At 39.7% G+C, this 27,009-nt stretch overlaps 1 protein-coding gene across 27 annotated transcripts in view; it reads right to left on the bottom strand.

The window, feature by feature from the left end:
• Positions 1-27,009, bottom strand: part of Clasp1 (cytoplasmic linker associated protein 1) — a 259,501-nt gene that overhangs the window by 115,627 nt on the left and 116,865 nt on the right. For all 27 annotated transcript variants that reach the window (XM_048812118.1, XM_048812111.1, XM_048812104.1 and 24 more), the window contains exons 9-11: positions 4,967-5,119; positions 2,372-2,445; positions 758-850 (exon numbers count right to left, since the gene is read on the bottom strand). In XM_048812118.1, coding sequence (XP_048668075.1) covers positions 758-850; positions 2,372-2,445; positions 4,967-5,119 — 320 coding nt within the window. The remainder of the gene's footprint in view (positions 1-757; positions 851-2,371; positions 2,446-4,966; positions 5,120-27,009) is intronic.

The following is a 27,009-nucleotide window of genomic DNA, read 5'->3' on the forward strand; positions in this document are numbered from 1 at the left end:
TATCTCCTACATCCCACTCCAACTGTCATTTATTTATGAATCAAAGAGAAGCATGGGGGCCGGGGGTACAGCTTAGTGGTAGAGCGGTTGCCTAGCACATGCAAGGCCCTGGGATCCATTCCCAGTACAGGGGTGGGAGCAGGGGACATAAAAGAAAACGAGAGAAACATTCCTACAGCATTTTTACATTGTCCCCCAATGCATCTTCATTAACTGGCTGGTCTGAATGTGAAACAGAATACAACAGCAATTTTACCACCTCTTGCCTTGCCAACCATGCAGTGTAAAAACAGTTTTATGCAGAGACGGCATGCCCTCACTTAAATGTTGAGCCACATACTTTTCATGAATCTACCTTTTAAAACAGAGGAGGTATAACTTTCTAGCATGTGATAGCAATAAAGAAAAAAATACTGAGGGCCATATACTGAAAGTTTTCACTAAAAAGCCAGTTTACTGGCCAACAAGCAGAGAATTAAATGTTGACTAAGGCAGAGGTGGAGGCAGTTTGCAGACATTCCACAGGCAGGTCTGCAGTAAGAGAACAGCAAATGCATGATGGTGTAAGCTGGTGTGTTTTAAAAATAAAAGCCTAAGTGAGAAACTCTATTAAAAAGTTCAAGTGAAAATATGGCATCTATATTTAAAATACCTACTATTTAAAATTCACCTAAGCTATCCTCCAAACTCATATCAAATATTTAAGATATTGAAAGGAATCTAAAGAAAAGGTAACCACATGAAGTCAATGGCTTACAGCATTTACTCTCTGCTCCCAATCATGTTTGTCATCAGATAATATTTCCCTAATTTTGTTTATGGATTCTTCAAGATCGCGGCTGGAATAAATCTGCAAGTAAAATTAATTCATAATTAATATAAGATAATTTACAGAAGAGAGATTATTTCTTAATTATGTGAAGTCACAGGCATGTAGCAAGTAGAGTAAAAAGAAATTATTTCATTTATATTAAGTACCAATGAGACAGTATCTATGCAGGATTGTCCGAATGAGGTGTTTTTTTTTTTTTTTTCCATTGTGAATGTGCACTGACTGGATCTGCTGCCATGTGTCAATAACCTTGACTGAAACACTCCCTTACTCTAAATGTAACAGAAGATCTCATGTACAAAAGAGAAAGAAGCCTACAAGAGAAACAGCGATGCACGAGTCAATTATTACTCATGTTATTGCTTTAAACATCACATTACACCTGTAATTTTAAACACTTTCATATCTACTTCCTCATTTATCCCCAGTCTTACTATAAGACAGGTAGGGTACCATCAACCAAAAATGCTGAAAGGGTCAAGTACTGCAGGATGAACCTGAGCTCGCTACCTGCTGTAAGCAGAGGTGGATCATCAGGTGGCAGGGAAAGCTGTTAGACAGTAAGTGTTACAGGAATCCAGAGCACACTTAAAGTAGACTGAGAAAGCATTATCAGCCCTCCAGTCAATGATGGTAGGTACTGAAGCACAAAGAAGTTTAAAAAATGTTTGACTGTAATCCAAATTTTACAAATAATCTTTAATACAGCTGTTAGGTAGTTAAGTGAAGCATCAAAGACAGTACAAATTAGGCTTTTATTTAACCATTCAATAGCTTTTCAGATACTAAATTCCTCAAATTTATATTTTTTTCTAAAATAGATCCCCAAATAAACATGCTTGTTTATTTATTTAATTTTTTTTAACCTCACCAACAAACAAAACACTAGAAGAACTAACTTCTTTCCTATTTTTAGTAAAAGATCATTTTGGGCCTTGACTTGCTACATTTCAGTCATTTAAAAGGCTCCAACATTTTCTAATCTGCACCTCAGATCCCAGAGCTAAAACAAACAAACCCGGTAAAGAATTCAGCATCTGGCAGTGCTATGGTCTGGATTAGTATTGCTGATAGGCTCCATGTCTTAAAGGCCTGGTCCCCAGAGGTGTGCCACTGGGAGGTCCTGGAACTTTGGGAGGTGGGGCCTAGGGGAGGGCCTTGGCTCTCTGGGTGGGGACCACCCTCTGAAGGCAATTATAAGAGGTAACTATGATAGAAGCCTGGATCTGGCCCCACCCAATCCTCTCTGTTCCTGGGTTGACATGTAATCACTTGCCTGCTCTCACTGTCTCTGGCCATCAACCATAAAGTAATGCAGTCATGGTGTGGCCCTCTCTGAGCGTGTGCTACACTACACTCTTTGGACTTTGAGCCTCTAAGATAGTGAGCTAAATAAACCTTTTCTCTTTGTATAAAGAGAAAGTTGCCACAGGAATTTGTTGTAGTAACATAAAGCTGACTAATACAGGCATACTTTAAAGGTGAGATCTGAGGAACATTTCTACCCTGTTTTTAATCCTACCAAGTATCTTTACTCACCTGCACTACAGGTACATCATCAAATGCTTTAATAAAATCCTCTTCATCAACAGCACCGGCACCTTCCTTTGCAGCTGTTAAAAAAAAAAAAAAAAAGTAATTTTAAAAACAGAAATAATGTACAACAAACAATGTGTAAAATATACACTGGAGGAAGACTGAAAAATAAACAACTAAAATTACATTTTTGAAGACAGAATGATGAGAGAATTTAGAAAAATATAGTAATTTTATAATACTATGTACATTCATTTAAGTGCACTTGAACTAAGCAGGGAAAGTTGCAGTTTAAAGTATTTAGATAATATATATTGCATTAATAAGGATTCCTTATAAACAGATATAATGGAAAATTCAAATTTTCAGGGAATAAATAATTATTATTCTTATTAATCCAGCATGATAAATTTGTGGACTATTCAAACAACATCTAAAGAACTGCAGTTTCATTCCAACTTTATATTAATCTCAAAATATTTCCATTCCCATAAACTTGTGGTAATCATGCCAATTAATTTTAGCATATGTTATAAGTTTCCCCTTAGAAGCTGTTCTAAGATGCTTCGTGTACTTAAAAGTTAATTGTTACCGTCAGGAAAAAGTTTTCTCTCTCTGCTAATGTGAACTTCACACATGAAAATTAGGTTATACTTTTATCAGTCTGCTTTTTCATAATAATGGTTTTTAAACTGGTGTCTAGGTCTTTGAAACCCTTACTAATGATTTACACTGGAAAATCTGACTGCTTTTCTAAGAGCTTCTTATCAAATATGCATCTGGCGTTTGGGGTCCTGACACACTTCCTAGGCAGAAAAGGACTTTATAGATAATTCCAGGCAGTAAACTAGTATCCTCACTCTCAATGAAGAGTACTCACACTGCCTTGCCAAACTCACTAGAAACGGATAGCAGCCACACCTCATGATGTGGCGCTGTGTGTGCTCATTTCTGTTCTAACACAAGGATTAGGACCCCACTGAACAGACAGATCCTGAGCGCCTCGCCTGCATCAGGCACAGTGCAGTGTACCCAAGCCGGGAAGAAGACTCAAAGACCAGTGCTGATCTCTGAACCCAAAGAATCTGACAAGCCAGAGCTAAACAGGAAAGTCACAACTGTGGGATTAAACAAAATGAAGAAAGGGTGAGAGTGGGGCTGTGGGGAATGCAGTCCTGCTGTCTCTGCGTAATTTACCCAGAGAAACTTCTAGAAGTGGTATAGGTAAGGGAAGGGAAGGAAAACAGGATTCTGATCATGCAGAAGTTTTCTAAGCTTTCTTTATTTAACTGATATTACCCAAGAATAGACCAAGAAGAAAGATTAGAAAGATGGTTCAGCTATTAAAAGGAATAAAGTTCTAATACTTGCTACAAGGTAGATGAAACATTAAAAATGTTACCTTTAAATTTTAATGGTAAGTGAATTTAATTTTATAGTAAGTGAATTTAAGCTCAATAACCAAAAATTAATTTTAAAAAATACACTTCCCAAATTAAAAGGAACTGGGAATAAAAACATAAGAAACAAAGCAATACTTCCTCTAGTCCCTGCTTTGAATTTCACTTTCTGCTGGCAGGACGGCTCTGGCGGGAGTGGGAGCAGGGTGGCGCCGAGCTAACCTAGTCAACACACCCACAGTCTGGAGCCAGTCCAGGAAAGGCCATCCAGAGGCAGCATCCTAAGACTAATGCTTCCTCCAGCTTTCACCTAGCCCAGTCAGCTTTGGCAGTTTGGGACTGGTGGGATGCCTCCCCTGTACCACCATGGCTAAAAAGTCTGATGCCAAGGTTGAGCATGGTGTGAGTGCTGTAACTCAAGGTAGGAGGTTCACAAGGGCCTGGCCGGCTTAGTAAGCTTAGCAAGATCCTGTCTCAAAATAAAATAAGAAGCTCTGGAATCTTGCTCAGTGGCAGAGGTCCATGGATTCAATTCCCAGACCACAATGAAAAAAAAAAAAAATAGCAGAGTTCCAAAAGCAGTGGCTTTGCAATTTTTAGAGGTAAAAAGTAGGAAATATGGATATAAATCTAAAATGTGACAACAAAATGCCAGTTGAGAATAACAGATCATACAGTCTATAGGGCAGGAGAGAGAAGGGATTTATGGAAGAAGACAATGTAAATACACTTTTAGAGCTTTAAACACCTAATCTATCATTTATTTAATTCCATATCTATGCTGGTATTGCAAGCAATAATGCTACTTATAGAGAACAAAGTATATTTTAAAGACAGAAGGTCCAATCTCACTTCTGGATATTCTCAGTCTTGATAAACAGAAATTGGCGAAAAAGTCCCATGTCAGTTTTAGGCAAGACTAGATCCAGATGATCTAATAATGCCTCAGGTATGCTCACCTCTACATTCACTTTGTCCTCCTATAGGCTTTGCCTCACCACGTTGTGGCAAAGATCCACACAGCACATTAAACTTAGATCCTACCAGTTTATCAGTATCAATAGCACAGTGTTAATTCAATTGAAGACAGAAAGCCATAATGTGCTATTCTCAGAGTCTAGAGTTCACTTTTGAGGGACACTGCAGGCAAGTACCATGCACAGCTGGCCCCATAACACCACATGGGATTTGGTCTTACCTGAAGACTTGGATCCAAGAGTGGATGACCCAATCCGGCGGGTGGTTCCCATTCCAACGTTTCTCCGTGAGCTTGGAGGAGCTTTGGATGACGTAGAACTGGCAGAGGAAGGTCTATTACCATCCACGGAATCTTCATCATCAAAATTTTTATCTGAACAGTAAGCACAGAAGTCATTGTTTTAAAAAAGAGAGCACTTTCTTCACTTACACATAATATAACCACCAGCCTTGGAGATGAATGGGTTTGCCTGCTCCTTTGGAAACGGAGGTGTCTGCCAGGGTCTGGAAAGGCCTGGCAAGCCCAGAATGCAGCTGCAAATATCATGTCTGCCTTCCCATATCTAGAACGCCCTCCCACTCCCAGTTTGGAAAATATTTCAGACTGCTCTTTATGCATTTTTGTAAATAAACTGAATAGACTATGTATCATTTAGGAATACTGGTGACTTCAAACCTGTCAAGTTTTCCTTTGTGACAAAATACTTTTCATAGAACCATTTTAATGGTTGTAAGGTACTTTGTAAATAGAAAATGCCATACTGAAACACACAATCTTAGACATTTGGGGTGTTCCTAATATCTTACCATTAAAAATAATACCTTAATTATAAATACCTTTCTACATATATGTTTTGTTTTAATTTCAAACAATTCTAAGAGAAAGAAACCCTTAGAAGCAATACTGTAACAGTGGTCCACTTTACGCTTTGAATATAGCTTTTGCTGCTCAGTCACTGAGACTTATTTTTTAAATGGAGGTTTCTTTCTCTTCCTCTCTCCCTGCTCTTCCCTAATCTCTTCCCTTCCCTAATATCAGGGGAAACAGGATCACCTTTCTTCTCCCTCCTAGGCAGAGTTATTTGTCCTGAGTACACATCCACCAAAGAAATGAAGTAATTTATGAAGACTTTGGGGATGGCACCAGAAGATCTCAGAAATGACTATCTTCCAAATTAACCAAGTGAATCACAACTCCAACAGAGAACACATGGAATGTATAGCCTTTGAACCACCTCTTTAAAAAGTACCTTGTTCCACTTGATGGACAGAATCACAGCCTCTGGGACAGGAGTCCCCTGGCTTCTCCTTTGCTAACAAAGCAATAAACCTTCTTTTTCCTTTTTCTGAGACCGTGTCCTCATTATTGGATTGGCATCAGGGACAAAAACCAAGCTTTTGGTCATAATACTACGGGGTCAAAAGTATAGAAGTATTTAATGTATATTGCCAAATTTGTCTTCAGATGGGTCGTATAAATGTGTACATTTTCCTGGAAGGTCAAGAAAATATCCATACAGCCATATCCTTGCCAACATTCAATGCTATCATTTTAAAACTTAAACCAACTGAATAGGCAAGGGGAAAAAAAGGCCCCTCTATATTCCATATATTACATTTCTCTTTCAGTAAAGTTTTGGCAGGATGGGGAGTACCAGGGATGGAACTCAGGAGCACTCAACCACTGAACCAAATCCACAAGCCTATTTTGTATTTTTTATTTAGGAATAGGGTCTCACTAAGTTGCTTAGCGCCTCATTTGCTGAGGCTGGCTTTGAACTTGTGATCCTCCTGCCTCAGCCATTAGCAGCCACTGGGATTACAGGCATGAGCCACCATGCCCGGCTTTAAATTACATTTTTTGATAAATACTTTAAAATTTTCCAAGCAGCAGTGAATCCAACCAATGCTCCTCAAGCTGTATTCAAAATTAAAAAGAAAAAGAGGAAAAACTGGAGGGTGGGATCCTTAAAAATCAACATGTGTACAAAGGACATTTTAATGATGGAGAATAAAAACTATCATGATGCTTATATACCAAGTCCCCATGAGCTTATGCAGCAATTGTGAGTCATTTAGGAGGCTAAGTGAAATTGGAATAATTAAAAACAGAAAAGAAAACTAAGAACATTACCAATAGATCCAAAGTAAATGACTGTTAACCAAACAACAAAAACAGATAAAAATGGCATCCTTTTCTCCTTGCTGCTTCTTAGCTAAACTATCAAAAGCCAAGACTGTGTTTACTCAAGAGCCCTGTGTGCCTTAAAACTCACCAACAATGAACTTCAAATTACTAGTTTATTCAACTTGAGGGGAGGGGAGACAGTCCTTACAAAGTCATGCTTATGTAAACCAGCTCCTTTCTCTGAGCTTCACATTTCCCAGATTGTCTCACCACGCTAAACTGTTTCAATAGGGTTCTTTCAATCCACACATCAATTTCTTACTGGTTCACGTGTACAGTTTCTACTAAACAGACTTCCATATGGAGTCAGAAACTGTAAAGCACATTCATAAATTCCTTCCCAAGAGGAAAATCTAGACCTAATATAAAGGATAAGTACAAGGCAGAGGAGAGATCAGCAGCTGAGCACTGCAAGCATTAGCAGTGACAAGGACTGATGGAAACCTATCTGTCCTCCCGGGAGCTCCGAGAGTGCCTGAGCCTCTGTCATTATGGGAACAGACTGAAGAACTGCTTTCTTTTTCTGCTTAGAACAGGAACAGATTCAGTCTGTGGGAAAGATTTAAAAATCAACGGGGGAGATGAAAACACTGTTATATTTCACTCTAAAATTTGTGTAAATTATGTTTGGTCTAGAATTGTAACACACATAGACATACTATTTAGAACTGTGTTTAATTACTAAAAATAATTTTCAATGAACCAATTTTAATGAAATCCCTGGGACTTCTGCATGCAACAAGCAAGGATTAGACTTAACCTTTTCTAAGAAACCAGTCAGAATATATAAAACAACAACTTTCAGATACCGGATAATAGGCAGTGCAGAACTATGATCCCCAGAACAGAAAGCAGCAAGGTGAGCTATACAATCAACTTATGACTGCACTTACAACGTGAAAAATAACCAGTAAAGTGTAAAGTGAACAATCGAGTATGAATATGTTCAAGCCCCAATTAGCCAGAATGGAACGTTTTCAGTGACTTATCCAAGGTATTTAATAGAGACCCCCAGAGAGTCGGATCTTATATTGGAGTTGAGCTATTATTTTTGCAGTGAAGGATACACTAAACCTGCCCCTATGAGAGCTTAAAAACAGGCCTCAAGGGGATTAGACAGGTCTGCAAGTAAATTTAACTGTTTTGCTAAAACAAAGCATCACATTCTTTAAAGGAATATAACAAAATTCCGAAATTCCAAAATGTAACATTCACAACATAAAACATCTAATCAAAAATTCCTAAACATGACAAGAGGCAGGAAAACATGGTCCATAATCTGAGTAGGGGGATCAGAAAATAGTAACTAAAAAATGACTCAGATAAAAACATACATATTGCTCATATAATTATGCTCAATATTAAAGGAACACTGACACAATAAGAGAAAAGGAAATTTCAAAAGGATGAAATGGAGCTTTAAACTTTTAAAAATATCTGAAATGAAAATTTAATTAAATGTGAAAAAAGTCAGAGAAGTTAAACTCAGAGAAACAGAATTTATCCAAAATTAAGCACAGAAACAAAGCAGATGTAAAAGAATGAAAGGAATAGTCTCACAAGCCAGAAGGATATCAAGCTGCCTAACACAGATGACACTGTATTCCCAGCAAGATGGGGGGATGGGTTGTTGGGTAGGGCAGGAAAAGATATTAAGCAATGATAGCCAGTCAGATGTGGTGGTGCACATCTGTAATCCCAGCCACTCAAGAGGCTGAGGCAAAAGGATCAAAAGTTCAAGCCCAGCCTGTGCAACTCAGTGAGACCCTGTCTCAAATTAAAAATAAGAAAACAGGACTGGGGATATAGCTCAGCAATGGAACACTCTAGGTTTAATCCCCAATATTGTGAAAGAGAGAGATGGAGAAGGAGAAGAAAATGGTAGCCAAAACTTTTCCAAATTTATTGTAAACTATGAACCTACATACCCAAATAAAAACACCAAACAAAACATATACAAAGAAAAGCACACGGAGGTACCTCATCATCGAATCGCTTAAAACAAGTGAAAAGCAATTAGAGCGGAAAAAAGACACATTACATTTAGAATAACAAACAAAATTACATCAGACTCCATCAGAAACCCTTTAAGCCAGAAAACAATGGAATAACTTATGGAAAATAGTGAAAGAAAATTATTAGCTTAAAATTCTATAAACATTAAAATTATATTTTAAGAATAAAGGCACAACAAAACAAACAATTTGCCACCAGCAGACCCACACTCCAAGAAATGTTACAGGACTATCTTCAGCCAAAAAGAAATACATACCAGTTGGAAACTCGGATTTACATAAAGAAATGAAGACTAGTAGAGATGGTGAATGTGAATTTATGTGAATAAATATAAGACTTTATCCTAATACCTTAATTATACTTTAATTGAAAGCTTCAAACAAAAATGAAACACCTGATGTTTATTTTTCATTCTTTTTTATAGCCTCCTGTTCTGGGCAAATAAAATAAGCTGGTGGCCAGTGAAATTACAATGATGATATATATTGCTATGTACATATGTTACACACAAAAAATAAAAAATTGACAGGGGAACTAAGGTGTGCAGAAATGAAAGCGATTTTAAGCTAATCATCCTTGACCAAGACTGAAGATGCCACACTTCACTGAGAAGACACAACACTCAGGGCAACTCATGGAAACGCCTTCAGGGTGTTGTTGGCAAGGTTTTTAAAACTGAGCTCTGACAGTCCTACTTGGTCTTTTTACTTACACTTTGGGAATGAATCTAACAAGCTCACTTTTCTGATTTCCTAAGCAGATTAGAAACAACTAATTATAGGGATAACAAAAAGGGGGTTGTAGGGGTTAAGCAAAGTGATGTTAGTAAGAAGTGACCGTTCGAAGTCTGGTAGTTAAACAGAAACTATGAAACACAAACACATATACAGAAAAACCTCTGAACCCAAACTATGTAAAATGCACAGACGTTACAGGGATCAAATGACATCTATGTAACTGAGCTGCTTAATAGCAGGTACTGGTAGTAACCACCCAGGACCAGCATCGAAAGATTCGATTCCTTTTCATGCAATGTGTGTACTAATGAAGAGAGTAGTTCCTATTTCCTGCCTGTATTAGAAATTCAGGGAAACTTTCCAAATTAATAACTGGGCACACTGTTTAAATTTAGAGGTACTTCACCTGGAAAATGTCTGGAGGATAAAAGCCAATGGAACCTACAATTTGAAAACTTAACTAACATACTGTGGAAAAGTAAGTTTAGTCTGTATTTCCCAGCTTTTTGGACACTCAGAAATTAAAGGAAATTAAAATGGAAGTTGGGCTGTAAGAAAGGTACCTAATTTCAGTTAGCTGGGAACTTCCTGTGTAGAATGGGACATTCTTTAACTGGGCAATAAGCTGCATTCACAACTGGATGTGTTACAGAGTGGTCAACCCAGATGGGGAGGCTCACAGTCCCCAGTCCCAGGTGCTAACTTATCTCAGCATTTCTCAATTAAATCCATCCATACCAAGCTCTATTAGCCACTTAAATTTCCATTTCTTTAGGCTTTTCCAGTAAGCAGACATCTGTTAGTATATAGCTTCTCTTTAACTAAGACAAAAACGTGTGAAAATGAGTATTTTTAACTATGCAATCTTCTGCTGTTAAACTAGTTTAAAAATTTTCACACAATACAACAACATATGTTACACACAGAAAATCGTTTTACAGAAAGATAAATTCTCTCTGAGCCCAGAGAAATCATTAATTCTATCTTCAGCCACCACTGCCTTCTGACTGACACTTCTCTTATCTGACAGTCTGGGGTGGAAATCTGGTGTAAACCAACTGCAGTCTCCAGTTCACAGCCACCTCCTTTAATCTTTTACAAATCACCTAAGCTCTGGTTCTTTACAGAACTAGAAGTCTCTACAGAATGACAGTGAAATTTTCATCCAGCTGCAATCACCCCACTCCTAGTAATCCAATTAAGTAGACACAGTGAAAGGGGAAGCAAAATAAAACTGCATACCTTGATTAACAACTACTGATACGAAACAGAGTTGAAAACACAGTGGAAGAATTAGTGCAAAAAACACAAAGGCTGGAATACAAGCACAGTCATCTGTGGGACTTGTCCCTCAGGATCCCTTAGCAGAATCCATCTGCCTTGGAACTGAATTTTAATCAGGCTGGGTAGGGAAAGCCATAAAGCAACAAGCCACATAGATTTTATGGGCCAAAAAAATGATCTAAAGGAGCATTATATACCATTGTGACTAGAGATCTGAGTAAGTGGGTGGCAGAGATGTGAATGTAAAGAAAGACTTCAAGTTGGTATCTGGAACTTGGATTTGCAAGCTCTAGATGATACTGTCCATTTGGAAAATTTAAACACTCATCTACAAGGATTCAAAGAAACTGCCAGTTTGGTGGTGCATGCCTGTAATCCCAGGGACCTGGAAGGCTGAAGCAGGAGTAAATTTGAGGCGAGCCTCAGCAACTTAAAATGCTGTCTCAAAAAATAAAAAGGAGTGGTAGAACATCCCTGGCTTTAATCCCCAGCATCAAAAATTTTAAAAAGAAACATCACAAAAACTAAGAAATGTCTATTCATTGACCATCTGCGGGAAGGCCAGGACATAAGCCACCAAAGCCTTTCCTTTCCTCTCTTTGCTTGAGGCAGACTTAGCCTGGTGGAAGCCTCAGGGGGAGGAAATTCCTCATTCTCCAAAGCAAAAAGACAACTACCTCTGCTTCACTTTATCCAGGACACTTTGTGGCTGAAGATAATATTCCTGACAGGGTTTCAGATTCACCCACTCCCTGCTACTGAAATTCTCCTCCAAGGGAATAAAAAGTAAAGGAGCCTAGAAGCTAGAATATAATTAGCACTCCCAAGAAGAGGGTGCAGAGACACCATAATAAGCCCAGAGGGTGGCCGCTCTTCACAAACATCCCCTAATTTTTTTCCTTCCTGTTCTTTGCAAAAGCTCTTTCTGCTGAATCCAAGTCTTGTACCAGACATCCTGATGTGCTCTGGAAAACACCAGCCTACTGTTAGCTCCCCTGAGATCCTGCCCGGGTCTGTCCAGAAGGAGTTAACAGTGCCTTTTTCTCTGCTACCTGTCACATATGTGCCATTTATTGCACCCCACACCGAAATCAGTCATCTGCAGATACGGGCTATTTCTCTGTTCCTGGAGTGGGGGGGATACAACACACAGTAGGCATTCAAACATTGAATTCTGTCAATCCATATGAAGAAAAACAAAGTCTGCAAATGAATGCAAACTTTTCTTCACATATCTTTTTTTAGGAGCTTTTATTTCTTTTTAAAACTGAATAAGGGTTCATTACATAATGTATTAACTTATTTTTCACTGCTATAATAAAGTACCTAATGCTGATACTTAATAAGAAAGGGGTTTACGAAGCTCACAGTTTGGGAAGCTAAAAGTCCACAATCGGGTAGCCCCATCAACCTGGCCTCTGGTGAGGGCTGTGTCACATCCTGGTGGAGTGCATCCAAGAATGACCATATGGCGGGTTAGCGGCCAGGTTGAGAGGGACTGGTCTTTTGCTCTTTTTATAATAATCACTTTCTAGGAAAGTGCTGACTCTAAGACCAGCACTGTCTTCTTACCAGGACAGTGCCATCAATGACAAAATCATCTCCCACTAGACCCCACCTAGTAAAGGTTCCTCCATCTCTTACATCACCACACTGAGGACCAAGTTTTCAACACATAAACCCTTGGCAGGCACACTCAAACCACATTCAAATCAGAGCGTATAATAAAGTCAAAGATATAAAAGTATCTGAGAGCAAAACAAAAAAGTACGATAATTACAACCCAAAATAGTTTAAGTTCACTGATTTGCTACCAGAAAGAAATATATATTTATACTTATATTTATTCTATATTTATTTTTATTCTGGTAGAATATGTACCCATTTTTAAATTAATTGTTGAAGTTCTGTGGTTAAGTAATTATAAGCTCCAAGAATTAAAATGCTAGCTATTTTATATGCATCCCTGGACTGTGGTGCACTCAAATATATCCATTTTATACACACATGCACACACAAAAAATGTTTTGCCCTTTATGAATATTTAGTAAATATTTTTCTGTATCAATATTTGTCTAATAAATTTTAATAAAACTTATCACTGTTCACACACACCACTGTAGTTGACACATTTAAGAGTAACAAGAGTTACATAGCCATGTACCAGGCCCTATGCTTAGTTTTGCATATTATGAATTAAATCCTCTTGATAACCCTAAGAGGGAAGAACTGTTCTACTCCAATCTTAAAGATCAAAACATATTTTTAAAATAAGACATTCAGAAACAATATACTCAAAGCTGTACTGCTATCAGGAAGATGGATGAAGCTAGGATTCAATCCAGAGTCATAACATCAAGTGACGACCACTGGGAAAAGGAATTCACACAAAATGGCCACTTACTTTGTGATGGGCACAGTGTTAAGTGCTTTCTATCATCATTTTGCACAATCCTTATAACAGATGGTTGCTTACTTATGGAAATTTTGTACTTAAGATAATTTCTTAGAGAATCATTAATGTCCCTTATGAATACAGATGAAATTCTTAACAAAATACTACTGTGATGTGATATGATATGATATGCATTATGTGTGTGTTTTATCCCACAACCCTTGTTATTTCCACAGTGAGCAGAACAATGTTGGAACACTTCAGGCCCCAGAGGCAGGCCTCAGAAAGCAAGGTCTCTCTCCTTCTTGCTCTCTCACTTTCTCCTGCTCTCCTTCCACCTGTTCCATTTTCTCCCCAAGGAAGGCCATGGAAACTAGGGTTTCTCTTCCTCAAGGCAGTTCATAGAAAGTAAAAATAGACTCCATCTACCCCTGCCTCTCTGTCTTACACAAAAAGAAATTTTCCCTATCGTTCTGGCAGGTCATGTGATCTCCATTTCAGAAGTGGTCCTGGCCCACGCCCATGAAGAAGGAATTCGACACAAAGGCCAAGACCCTCAACAGACTCTAAATAGACAGGCTTTGCCAGGTTCCTCACTCAGTCTACTAGCACGAGCTCATACTCTTTTGATCTATGATCACATCGTGACATGGCTATCCATGCTCTAATCTTGCCCGTGACCGTGCAGTAAAGTCTCCATGAAATCACCAAAGGACAGTTTGGGATTTTCTGGCCAGCTGCACCTGTGGAGGCTTGTAGGAAGCTGCACCTGAATTTCAGGGGAACAGAAGCTCCAGAGCTCGGGATCCTTCCAGACTTTGCCCTATATAACTCTTCTCCTGACTGCTTATGTTTAGCCTTTAAAATATCCTTTATAATAAACCAATAAATATAAGTATAGTGTTTCTTCGCATTCTGTGAGCCACTCTAGCAAATTAACTGAACCTGAGAAGTGAGTTGTGAGAACCTAATTCGTAGCTGGTCAGTCAAAGTTTGGAGGCCTGGGCTTGTGACTGGGTCTGAAATGGTGGCAGTCCTGGGGACTGAGCCCTCATCCTATGGAATAGAAAACTTGTGTTTTTGCTGCAGCCCAGCTTGCTTGTTGATGGGGAAAAACCCCTACAGTGTCTGTGGTCATCTCAGGGTCTTATGTAGTGTTAACTGTTGTGGTATGAGGGCAGAAGATAAAAACACACTTTGTTTTTCTTAAACACAACTGACAAACCAAACCAAGAAACATACAAACATAATTATCACCATGGCCAAGTGTGATCTACCCCAGGAATGCAATGTTGGTTTAGCATGCAGTATCAATTAATTTAGTATACTATATTCACATAACAAAAGACAAAAACAACACACTTTCTAAACACAGTACACGTATTTGACAACACACAAAACACTTTCATGTTAAAAATGCAATAACCAAGAATTACAGGGAAATTTTCTCAACCTGATAAAGACCATGTGCAAATTGGCTTGGTGATGTACACCTGTAATCCCAGCAACTCAGGAGGCTTAGGCAGGAAGATCACAAGTTCAAGGCCAGCCTCAGCAACTTATAGAGACCCTGTCTCAAAATAAAAAATAAAAAGGGCTGCAGATGTAGCTCAATGGTAAAGCACCCCTGGTTCAATCCATAGTACTGGGGGGAGGGGGCGGGCATCTACAAAAACATACCACCTGAACAATACTTAAGGGTGAAAGAATAGGTATTTTTCCCCAAGACCAGAAACTAGGTAAGATGTCCATTCTCACTATTTCTACTCTACATTGTACTAGAGGTTCTAGGCAGGACAATCAAATCAGAAGAAGAAAATGCATCCAGATTGGATAAGAAGAATAAAACCACCTCAAAAATTCACAGATGACATGATCTTGTTATACAGAAAATGCTAAGGAATTCACTAGAAAAACTGGAACCAATAGATGAGTTCAGTGAGATTGCAGAATATGAAACCAACATACAAAAATCAATTTTGTTTTCTACACATCACCAAGGAACTGTTCAAAAATGAAATAAAACAGTTCAACACCAGCAGCAAGGAAAATAAAATACTCCACAGGAACTTTAACAAAAGGAATGTTAAGACATACACTGTGGGGACAAGTGCATGGAGTACTGCATACATGGCTTCCGGTAAGGGCGCTCGAGTGGCAGGCCACGCCCCTCCCACTAGGGGTGAGAGAGGCAGGCCATTTACCAGGTAGGTACAGCCCTGGGGTGAGACCATGTGTTGTAATCCCTGAGCTTGCTCCACAGCTCACTCCTCGATTGGCTACTGCAAGGACAGTTAGCAGACATTGCTTCGGTGGCTGCCTATAATCCGCTTAGCTGCTGCCTGAGTATACATACATGGTAACTGTGCAATAAAATCAGACCTGCTTCCTGCCTGGTCTCCGGAGGTCTTGATTAACGACTATATTTCTTGCCCATGTGGCACCCTGGCTTTTCATTTTAACCTAAGCTGGAAGATGCCTAAATCTTAACCTAAATTGGAGGGTGCTTATGAAAGGCATCAAAATCACAAACCACACTGAGTTAGTGTCTGGATAAAGGACTTTTTTTCTTCAAAATTTCTTTTTATTTTTCCTATTGTTATTGTTGTTGCTGTAGTTATTATTTTGGTAGTGGGAATTAAACTCAGGGACACTTTACCACCTACCCTTTTGATTTCAAGACAGGATCTGGCTATATTGGTGAGGGTTTCACTTAAGTTGCTGAGGCCTCAAACGTGATTCTCATGCTTCAGCCTCCTAAGTGGCTAGGAGGCATACATCATAGTACTCAGCTTTTTCAAAGTTTCTACATTCTTCCTCCATCAAAATATGAGGAGTGGACTAGCAATTAGAGAAATGCAAATCAAAACTACTCTAAGATTTCATCTCACTCCAGTCAGAATGGCAGCTATTAAGAACATAAACAACAATAAGTGTTGGCGAGGATGTGGGGAAAAAGGTACACTCATACATTGCTGGTGGGACTGCAAATTGGTGCAGCCAATATGTAAAGCAGTATGGAGAATCCTTGGAAAACTGGGAATGGAACCACCATTTGACCTAGCTATCCCACTCCTCCAGCTATAACCAAAGGACTTAAAAACAGCATTTTACAGGGACACAGCCACATCAAAGTTTATAGCAGCACAATTCAAAATAGCTAAACTGTGGAACCAACCTAGATACCCTTCAGTAGATGAATGGATAAAGAAAATGTGATATATATACACAATGGAATATTATTCTGCATTAAAAGAGAATAAAGTCATGGTATTTGCAGGTGAATGGATGGAGTTGGAGAATATAATGCTAAGTGAAATTAGCCAATCCCCAAAAAACCAAATGCTGAATGTTTTCTCTGATATGTGGGGATGGGGTAGGGAGCATGGGAGGAATGGAGGAACTTTAGATAGGGCAAAGGGGAGGAAGGGGAAGAAATGGGGGTAGGGAAGATGGTGGAATGAGATGGACATCATTACCCTAAGTACATGTATGCAGACACGAATGGTGTGACTCTACTTTGTGTACAACCATAAATATGAAAAATTGTGCTCTATATGTATAATATGAATTGTAATGCATTCTACTGTCATGTTAACAAATTAAAAATTTAAAAAAAATACACACACACAAAAATATGAGGAGTGGAATATAGACATCTCCCCTAATCTAGTCAATATGTATCAGTTCTGCAATAGGACCTATTTAACTGCGCTCTGTAACAAATTATTTCTAATTCAGAAGAAGAAGAAGAAAAACCTCTCCCTTGTTTAGAAAACTAAAACATGCATTTGCTTTTATCAGAAAATAGGGCATGGGGTTGTGGCTCAGTGGTAGAGCACTTGCCTAGCATGCATGAGGCACTGGGTTTGATCCTCACACCACAATTTAAAAAAAAAAAAAAAACTAAATAAACAAAATAAAAGTATTGTGTCCATCTACAACTAAAAATATTTAGAAGAAGAAGAAAAAGAAAAAGATAAAGAGGAGGAAGAGTAAAATGGAACATATAAAATTTTTCAAGAAGAAGAAGAAAATGGGACATATAAAATTTTTCAACCTGGTTGGAAATGTTGTCATTTTTCTCAGTACAAAAATGGAAAGGATACAATGGAAGCTATGCAGGGGCTAACCGAGTGCTACTCCTGCCCTTTGGGGACTAGTAATCCTTTCCTTCCCCAGAGAACGAGAATCTGAAATACTCCCAACCATATGGTGAGGGATCACCTTCCCTTCCTTCAGCCAAGAGCTCTCTGCCAGAAAGCTAAAACCATCGCCACAAGGATACCACTAGTACAAACAAAGCAAGAAGACAGCTGAGGCAGAGACAAGAAAACTCAAAAATTCACTTTAGTTTTACTAATCTTGTTCGAAGAGAAGAAGCTAGAAGAAGACATGCAAATAAGACCCCACAGAAACCAGAGAGAGAAATGAAATGAAAGGTGGGCAGGAGGCAAGATCCCCCCAATATCTGGTCCTTAGAGGCAGTGCTGGAGCTCAGAGTCCACAGGGACAGAAGCCACTGAGTGCTGCTTCAGGGGCAAACCAAGGCTCCATTATTCTATAAGTGTCAGTCAGGTGGAAATGTCCTGGCTGCTGCTTAATCTCTTTATGAGCAGGTGACAGTAGGGAGGCCCAGGAGAGCCCCAGAAGAGACGCAGGCACTGCGCAAAACAGAGTAGCCCTAGAATGGACCTTTTGGTTCCATGAAGAAATGCGGAGCTCCCACTGCGCAATAAACTGGCTTCATTAGTCACAAGCCTGTACTCTCTCCCAGCCCCCACTGGGATCAACCTCAAGATGGGGCTTAAAAAAGAAAAAGGCTTCCTTGTCTGCAAAAAAAGGATACAACTGTCTCCCATGTGCTGACCCACATCAAGCCCCTTGTTCTCCCGACAACCCCCAGCAGTTCTCAGGCAACCAATCTTCCTCCCTCTCAGAGGGACCACACCCCTACTCAAGGAATGGAGAGCCACCAGGACCTGGAAACATGTGTCAAGGCTCTGCCCCACCCACCAAGGCAGTGAATTCTAGAATCTCTCTTCCTTCTGGACTAGGAACTGAGGGGCAAGCCTGCAGCGGCTTTAAGGTACTTGCCTCAGAACAGAGCAGAGTAGAGCAAAAGAAAGCAGATCAAGAGAAGGCAGGAGAAGCGAGGCCTGATGTAAGGCTTCTGCCCCCAGGGAAAGCAGGATCCACCATCAGGTCTCTCAGCTCTCAAGTCAATTCAGTCTCCATTTTACTCACACCACGCAGTATGGGCCTGTGCCATCTGCAACCCAACTAATCTTTGTCGTACAGTAATAGATTTCATGCAGATTAGACAGAATACATATGAAGACATAGGTACGGGAAAATGCAGATATTTAGACTCTAATTATTTGTTTGATACTTTTGAATACAAAAAACAAGCTCTTTAAAACATGCAAATGGAGGTAAAGAATTAGCAATAGAATTTTCCTTCAGAATGTTCTTAAAGAGTATACAACTAATTCAGGCAGATGACAGAAACATACAAACATGACTGAGAAGTGGAGGTAGGCACAGTCAATTCACCTTTTCTAGAGTTGACTACAAAGGGAGATGATCCATTTGTCCCATTGTCAAGACAATTCTCTTCGGGTTACAAGAAAAGAAATGTTTCATTTGTAAGGAAAAGAAAAAAGCCAAGTAAAGAATATGCCTCTACCAAGTGGCATCGATTCTTTAAATTTTCTCCAAACCCTCTATGGCCTCCTGTAATGTGGAATTCAAGACCAGGCACAGGGTCACTGTAGACATGACTTAGTCTCAAAGTAATCCTTTTGTTACCGCTATACTGAAGCTCGGGTAGATTCCCAGGGAACCAGTGTGAACCGTGCTTCCTACCCTGGGAGGGCTGGAAGGATACCACCTCTGCATGCCAACAGCACACCTGAGCATCTGTCTTCCTTCAGCTCTCAGGTGTTTCTTTATGAAGTGCAACAGTGTCCCAGGTGCTCTGTTGGCAGCTAGGATGCAGAAAAAAGAGTCACAGCTCCTCCTCTGGAGCCTGCAATCCATCATGGGAACAGACACATAAAAGTAGCAGCAGTTATGATTCAGGGTGATGCTCTGCTGAGGGCGTGCACAGGACTTGCCATATGAACACAGAACACACCAAATAAATTCAGAGAGGATCCACAGTGCCCTCCTATCAACCTCCCAAAGTGACTCACTACATTACTCGTGTTCAGCACTGAGGAACTTAACATTAACTGGGAGGGTCAAATGCTTTAAATGTGTGCACATCCTACTTAACTCAGAAGCACACTGCCAAGCTGAGCAGCCACACAGCTAGAACGAATTCAAAAAAGACGATTCAAGAACCCAAGCAATAGGGACAAAAATTTCTGTAAGGGGATAATGAACAAACCAGTGAGCTACTCCCCTGCATACAGATAGGTCCAGGAGCTCTCCTACTCTGGGCATGTCCCCACTTGGGATGTGTCCCCACTACATCCCTTTTTATTTTTGATTTTGAGACAGGGTCTCACTAAGTTGCTGAGGCTGGACTTGGACTTGTGGTCCTCCTGCCTCAGCCTCCCAAGTTGCTGGGATTACAGGCGTGCGCCATCATGCCCAGATCAGCATGAATTTCCTTGAAGAAAGAAGAGTCAAGGTAATTTATAGAAGGAATAGGAGGCTAACTGTTATTTGATTTGAAAAATCATCTTTTTTCTTTGTCTACTCACTCAAAAACTACATGAGTGATTACTACATTTTCAGGCACTTATCTGGGTCCTAGGAATATAAACAAATCCTGCTAACTGCCCACAGGGAACTTTCTGTACAAAGAGATAAAATGACATTTGTAGACACAAACCTGTGATAAGGACAATAAAGGAAAAGGGAGAATGTTCTGTAACAGAGTGGAGAAGGCAGAGGGTGGTGAGAGACACGGTGGACAGGGTGGCCCAGGGAAGACAACCACACCACGTTGCTTTTGCTAAAGGCATAGACTCATCTGAAGAGGCAGGGATTCCTCAGATATCTCTGTCACTGATGGGGAATTCACAGTAGGTGCGGGAGAAGGGGAGGAAGAAAGTATCAATTTGCTATGAGCAATGAAGCAAATGCATGCCTTCAGTAGAAACAGGACAGGGCTTGCTCCTTCAGCAGGAAAAGAGCCCCACAATAAGGTGGTGCCCTTCTCTTTCCCTGCCACATCCTCTACCACCTGGGTCCAGCCTCACGGCCACCAGCACATTACACGCAGTTCACCCCAGCTGATCTGACTGCAGAAAACTGAATATAGGAAGCCACACGAGAACACAATTTTCATTTCTATACAAAGAAACCCAAGTAAAATGAAGACACAAGAAATTAACTTGAATACAGAAAACAGGACCTTTCAATTGTGGGGTATTTTCTCCCCCCTAAAAAAAATTTTAAAGCAAATGCATTTACTTATTCAGCTTTGACCTGGTGGAAGAACCACTAAACCCCACTAATCATGTCAAAAGAACTTTCCATCTGACTGCTCAGTGAATTCTCTAAGCCCCAAATGTCTGTGGGTACATGTGTCTTCCCTGACGGGGTCAGCATATCATCTGGGCCCAGCATAAGGAGCTATATGATCCTGTGGCATGCCAGCAGTGACAGGGCTGGCTCAGCTCCTGCCTCATTGGAACCCAGAAGAGACTCAGTGTGAATATCCATCATGGGGACAGGCCAATAATTAGTCTCCTGACCTCAGAGCTCTACTTCTCCGTGCTAAATAAGTGTTCTGGCATTTCTGGGCATGAGGAAAATCAATGTGACAATGTGCAGTTTCACCAAGATTCACCAAGAGAAAAGCAACAATAATTGGAAGTCAGTCTTCCACATATAACCATCGCCTTTGGAGGCAGCACCTGTAGTGGTGAAAAGTACACAGATTTCAAAAAGCTCGTCCAACTTTGGAGTCCTAGCAAAACCTGTAGTTAAGACACGTTTTTACTGAGCTTTTTTCTCACCTGTAGAATGAGGATCATCTCACAAGCCTTTCTTGTATGTATGCAGAGGATGTGTTTCAAACATCTGACCTGCACCAGGCACTGGGATGGCTGCTGGCAATCATGTAAGCCAAGCATCTGTCACTGTCCTAACAAAGTTGACTACTCCTTGGTACCATGAGCCTTGGGAAAACAAATTCCTAGAGGCTACAGAAGCCTAGTATATTAGTCCATTTTCTGTTGACAATGAATAGTACCACGGCCAGGATAGGTTTATTTTGGCTTATGGTTTTGGTCTAAGGTTAAGGACCCACATCTGGTCCAGTTTTCTTGCTGGCAGAGTCCCAGAGCAGCCCACAGCTGAAACAGGAGCTGTGAATGTGCACGCATGTCCTCTGATTTCTCTCCCTTTTTTTATAAAAAGGACTCAGTCATGGTGGCTACACCTTGATGACCCTAACCTAACACTTCCCACAGGCTCCATCTCTATATACCAGAGTCAGAGCAAGTTTCTATCCCTTAATATTTTACAATGCCAATTGAAAATCTACCAGACATAGCAGCATACACCTATAATCTCAGCGACTTGAGAGGCTGAGACAGGAGAATCGTAAATCTGAGGCCAGCCTCAGCAAGACTGTGTCTCAAAATAAGAAAGGGCTGGGAACCTAGCTGAGTGGCAAAGCGCCCCTAGGTTTCATTCCCAGTACCAAAACATAAACCAAACTCCTTCTTGGTAGTATACCAGAAAGTAGCAGGGCACTGATATTGTCACTTGTCCCTCACAAAAGTACTAAAAGGTATAGGCCTTATTTTAAGTGAGCATATTCTGAGTTGATTTTTAAAATTTCAACGAGGAGGGTAGAAGTTTAAGCAACTTTAAGGGACACAAACAGAGCTGGGGTGTAGTGCAGAGGCGGGGAGCTTGACTAACACCTCAGAAAGGGCCCTGGGTTCAGCCATAAAAGAAAAAACATACATGAACAAAGTTTGTATACTGATGACTAAAAATTAAAACTGGGCTTCCAGGAGTCAACATCTAGAATTTCAAAACCTAAATAATTTCTGAAAGTCATATTCACAAGAAATCACAGTGTATCCTTTTACTGATTAAATATCGATTTCTCCCTTTGACCTTATTTTACCTGGGAATTTGCCCTGAAAGGGTTATACTTAATGTCAGCATCCCAAACCTACAGGCATCAGATCTACACCTTGCACTCTTTTGGAAATGTCATTTTAATTATCACTGTACCCACCCTGACCCAATTCTTCTTGACAGCAGCTATGTAGGCACAAAAGCAAATCAACTGGAAAAACTCAGAGCTGAATTTGGGAAAGGGTTCCTATCAGAACGTTCCTCATACTTAAAAGTGATTATACCAAGAGCTATTTGCCCTTTGTGCAGATTTCGAACATCCTTCTCTGTTCTAATGACCTCATTCTCAGGAACCCTCTTAGCTAGAGACAAATAACCATACTCCTGTATAAAAAGACATAGAGAAATAAGATGATAATTTTTAAAAGAAACACCAATCTTAATCCTCTAACAGCAGCCCCAAAGATACAAACCTGCTTGAATCAAACCCACTGACAAAATTCTATGTTCAAGTGTCCAAAGCTATCATCATCTATAAACAACCTGCTGCTGAAACCTACTCAGCTTCCAGGCTCCCCACATCAGTTGGACTCACCACCAGTCACCCAAGCCAAAACACACTGTCCTTATCCTGCCCTCTTCCCTGACCATCTCCCACATCTTCCTTCCCTGACCATCTTCCACATCCCCTCGTCTCACTGAAGTTACCCTAATTCTGTTCTCCCTCCTTTCTATTACCAAAATTTTTCCTTATTCCTGTTACTGAAGTAGTCTCCCTACTGGTTTCCATGACTAAGCTTTTCTTTTAAATAAATGACACTAGATGTTTCAAACACTCGGTGTGTTAAAAAAAAAAAAAAAAAAAAAAAGACAGAACCCAAATTCCAGATAAATTGTTACCTTTTTCACAGAACAAATACAGATATTAACAAAAGAAAACAAGAATAAACAGCTTCTTTCCCAACCCCCTTATTTCTTCAGTATTTTTTTAATTAAAAAAATTTTGGATTAGTATTAGATTTATAGAAAAGTTGTAAAGATAGTACAACAAGCTGGGAACAGTAGCACATGCCTGTAATCCCAGCAATTTGGGAGGCTGAGGCAGGAAGATCACAAGTTCAAAGCCAACATAATGTTTACAGCAGTTCAATTCTAGCAATAGATAAGCATGGAACCAACCTAGGTGCCCTTCAACAGATGAATGGATGAAGACAATATGGTATATACACAATGAAATATTACTTAGCCATAAAAAATGAAATTATAGCATTTGCTGGGAAATGGATGAAACTGGAGATTATCATGCTAAGAAATAAGCCAGTCCCACCAAAAAACCAAGGGCCGAATGTTCTCTCTGATATGTGAATGCTAACACATAATTAAAGATGGGGGAGGGAAGAACAGAAATTGATTGGATTAGACAAAGGGAAGGAAGGGGATGGGAATAGGAGAGACAGCAGAATGAATCACACATAACTTTCCTGTGTCCTTATATAAATATACGACCAGTGAAATTCCACGTCATGTGCAACTGCAAGAATGGGATCCTAATTAGAATAAGTTATACTCCATGTGTGTATAATATGTTAAAATACACACTGCTATCATATATATCTAAAAAAACGACAAAAAAAAGTTCAAGTCCAACCTCACCAACTTAGCATATCAGTATGGAATTACAAATATTTATTTTATATTTTGGGTTAAAATCAAATAGTACTGGGCCAGGCTGTAGCTCCGTGGCAGAATGCTTGCCTAGCACATGAGAGGCACTGGTTGTAAAGTATTTATCTTGTTAAAGTCCTTGCTTCGGCTCTAGAATCAGCCACTTCCCCCAAGAGGTTTGAATTTCTCTTAAAGATATATTATCTCACAAGACACCAAGATATGAGAAGTGGGTGGCAGCTTCTTCTAGCTCTCTGATTTTGCAACTTGTTATCCCTCTCCCTCCCTCCCTCCCTCCCTCCCTCCCCCCCGCCCCTGTTTGTTTTTGGAACTGGGAATTGAACCCAGGGATGCTTTACTACTGAGCTACATCCTCAGCTCTTTTTATTTTTTATTTTGAGACAGGGTCTCTCTAAGTTGCTTAGGGCCTCACTAAGTTGCTGAGGCTGGCATCAAACTTGCAATCTTCCTGCTCAGTCTCCTGAGGCACTGGGATTGTGCACCACTGACCCAGCATGACTGCTTTCTTTAGCTAGCATTCCATGTCTATACAAAAGCTACATCTTACACCTAGGTCCAACTTTCACTTCTCATTAGATCACCTACAGTGGAATGATATCCATGTACCAGGCCCAATGCCCCTAAAGGATTGATGACATTTTTTTTTGGCTGATTCACACCAGTCTGCGCTAAACAAAGAAGAAGAAAAGCTGGTGAATTTCTCTTAAAGATATATTATCTCACTTACAAAACTACCCTGTATTCTGAAATTATATTTTTCCTATTAGTCACCACGATCAGTCTCCCTTATTCACTCCATTTTTAAAATTTAAGTTATCTTAGCTTCTTAGCAAGGTACACAAGAAGGCCCTTGTCCGCTTTCTCCTACATGAACACCAAACTGCTTCTAGAAACGCACTCATCATGTTTGAATCATACTTTTCTTTCCCAGAATCTGACTCCTGAATCTACCAGACAAACAACTGACAAGGAACATCACATTTTGCTTACTCAAAACAATCTTTTGGTTATGGGGTGCAAATGCCTGTTTTAATAATATTTCTTTCAATGCTTTCATTTTCTAATTATTTCCTACAGTAACTATTGATGGCACAACCGCAGAATCAAAGAAACCAACAATCAACTCCAGGTTTGAGCGCGACAGCAGGCAGACAGCACTCAGCCTGACAGGAGCAGAGCAGAGAGGAGGACTGGTTAAAGACCAAATGCTCAGGATCCTTCTCTGTGTCCCTCCACTGACAACTACAGAAAACCTGACGCTGCAGGCCCACTCCCGTGGTTTGCTTGCTGAGAGGATCATTTAAAAAAGAAATGTGGGAAAGTGTTCTGAAAATACTAAAACACTCCACACATGGTGGGAGAATAGCTGTATTAAAATCTGAGGATGGTCAGTGGTTCCTTGACTAAGTATAGATTGACAGATGATTTAACTATGCCACTGCTACAGGAAGCAGCCTTTAATTCTTGTTTCCTACCACATGCGCAGCTACTCAAGGTAAAAGTTAGCAATGCTGCTAAAGCTTGCGTCTCAGGTAACAGTGACCAAGCAGGCAATTTGAAACGAAATTCCATGCAAAAAGTCTTTATTTTAACTCAGATGCACAAGGCTTTCTCCACAATCTTTAACATTAAATAGTTGCCACTCTATTAATGTGCTGTTGTTTAAAACAAAACAAGATACAACTTCAGACTAATGGTACTTTTAAGTCACACACTTTTCAAAACCTCAAATACAAGCCTCCAAGAAAAGACACTTTAGAGCATAAATTATTTAATGCTCTTACTCCAGGTATTGATTTCCGATAGCAGCCTACCCTGAAAATAGAATATACTACAGCGAGGTATGAAACCAAAAGCCATACTGTCACTGTGTACATTAAATTCCCATTGTAAGATGAGCAGAAATGTGGCATTTTCCAATATTGCAACATTCAGCCAAACGTTTAACTTTGGTTTCAGCTAAACCTAAGTCGACAGAAATATACACCCTTAGCAGTCCCCTACAATACAAGCACAGAGCAAAAGTGCCAGATGTGTGCCCATTTCCCCACAGTGGGAGACTAACAAACACTTTTTATTGTGCACAATTTCACTCTGCGGAATACCTGCTTCAGTGGAAGGGTTTGGAAATATCCTTCACAGACAATAAATGAAAGCCTGCCAGAAAAAGCATCATGGGGACAAGATAGCACACAAGTTGTTCCATCCTATCAAATCCCCTCTGCTCAAAATGCAAACGTGGTTCACACAGCCTTTCAGAATCACTTCAATGATGGGTAAAAACCTCCATGGAAAGATTGATGGCTAATCAGTAGATTGTGGAAAACACTTCTTGTGTAGTTGTTCTTTTCCACTTTGGCATTTACAAGATTCTCCCTTTGAAGGAAGAAAGAAATTTAAACAATGATTCTTAAGACAGAAACAGCATCCTTCCACCGCTGATTCATATGTGCTTTGCTTTTCTACACTCTTGGTACTTTTAAGTCACACACTTTTCAAAACCTCAAATACAAGCTCCAAGAAAAGACACTTTAGAGTATAAATTTCTACTCAATAGATTCTTTTTAAAGGCATTAGGGCTTATTAACAAATGCCTAGTAACTGCAAAAACAGATTCATTTTCAAAACCTACATACTGTGAACATAAGACCAGAGAAAAATGAAATGCATATGAAGTAAACAGGCTGATGAAAACCCAGCTAGCCTTTGCTTTCTCTGCCTCCTCCTCCTTCTTTCCTTAGTCTGAAGGTTGCTAATGTTGATGTTCACACAACTGTTTCATAATTTTCTCCATCTAAATTCAATTAACATTCATTGCAGTTATTACATTTCATACATGATTTTCCATTCCCAAAATATAAAATATTTTAAGAATTTTATTTCCTGCCTAGTCAAGCAGCAAT

The sequence above is a fragment of the Marmota marmota genome, unplaced genomic scaffold (assembly GCF_001458135.2).
Source record: "Marmota marmota marmota unplaced genomic scaffold, marMar, whole genome shotgun sequence".
NCBI lineage: Eukaryota > Metazoa > Chordata > Mammalia > Rodentia > Sciuridae > Marmota > Marmota marmota.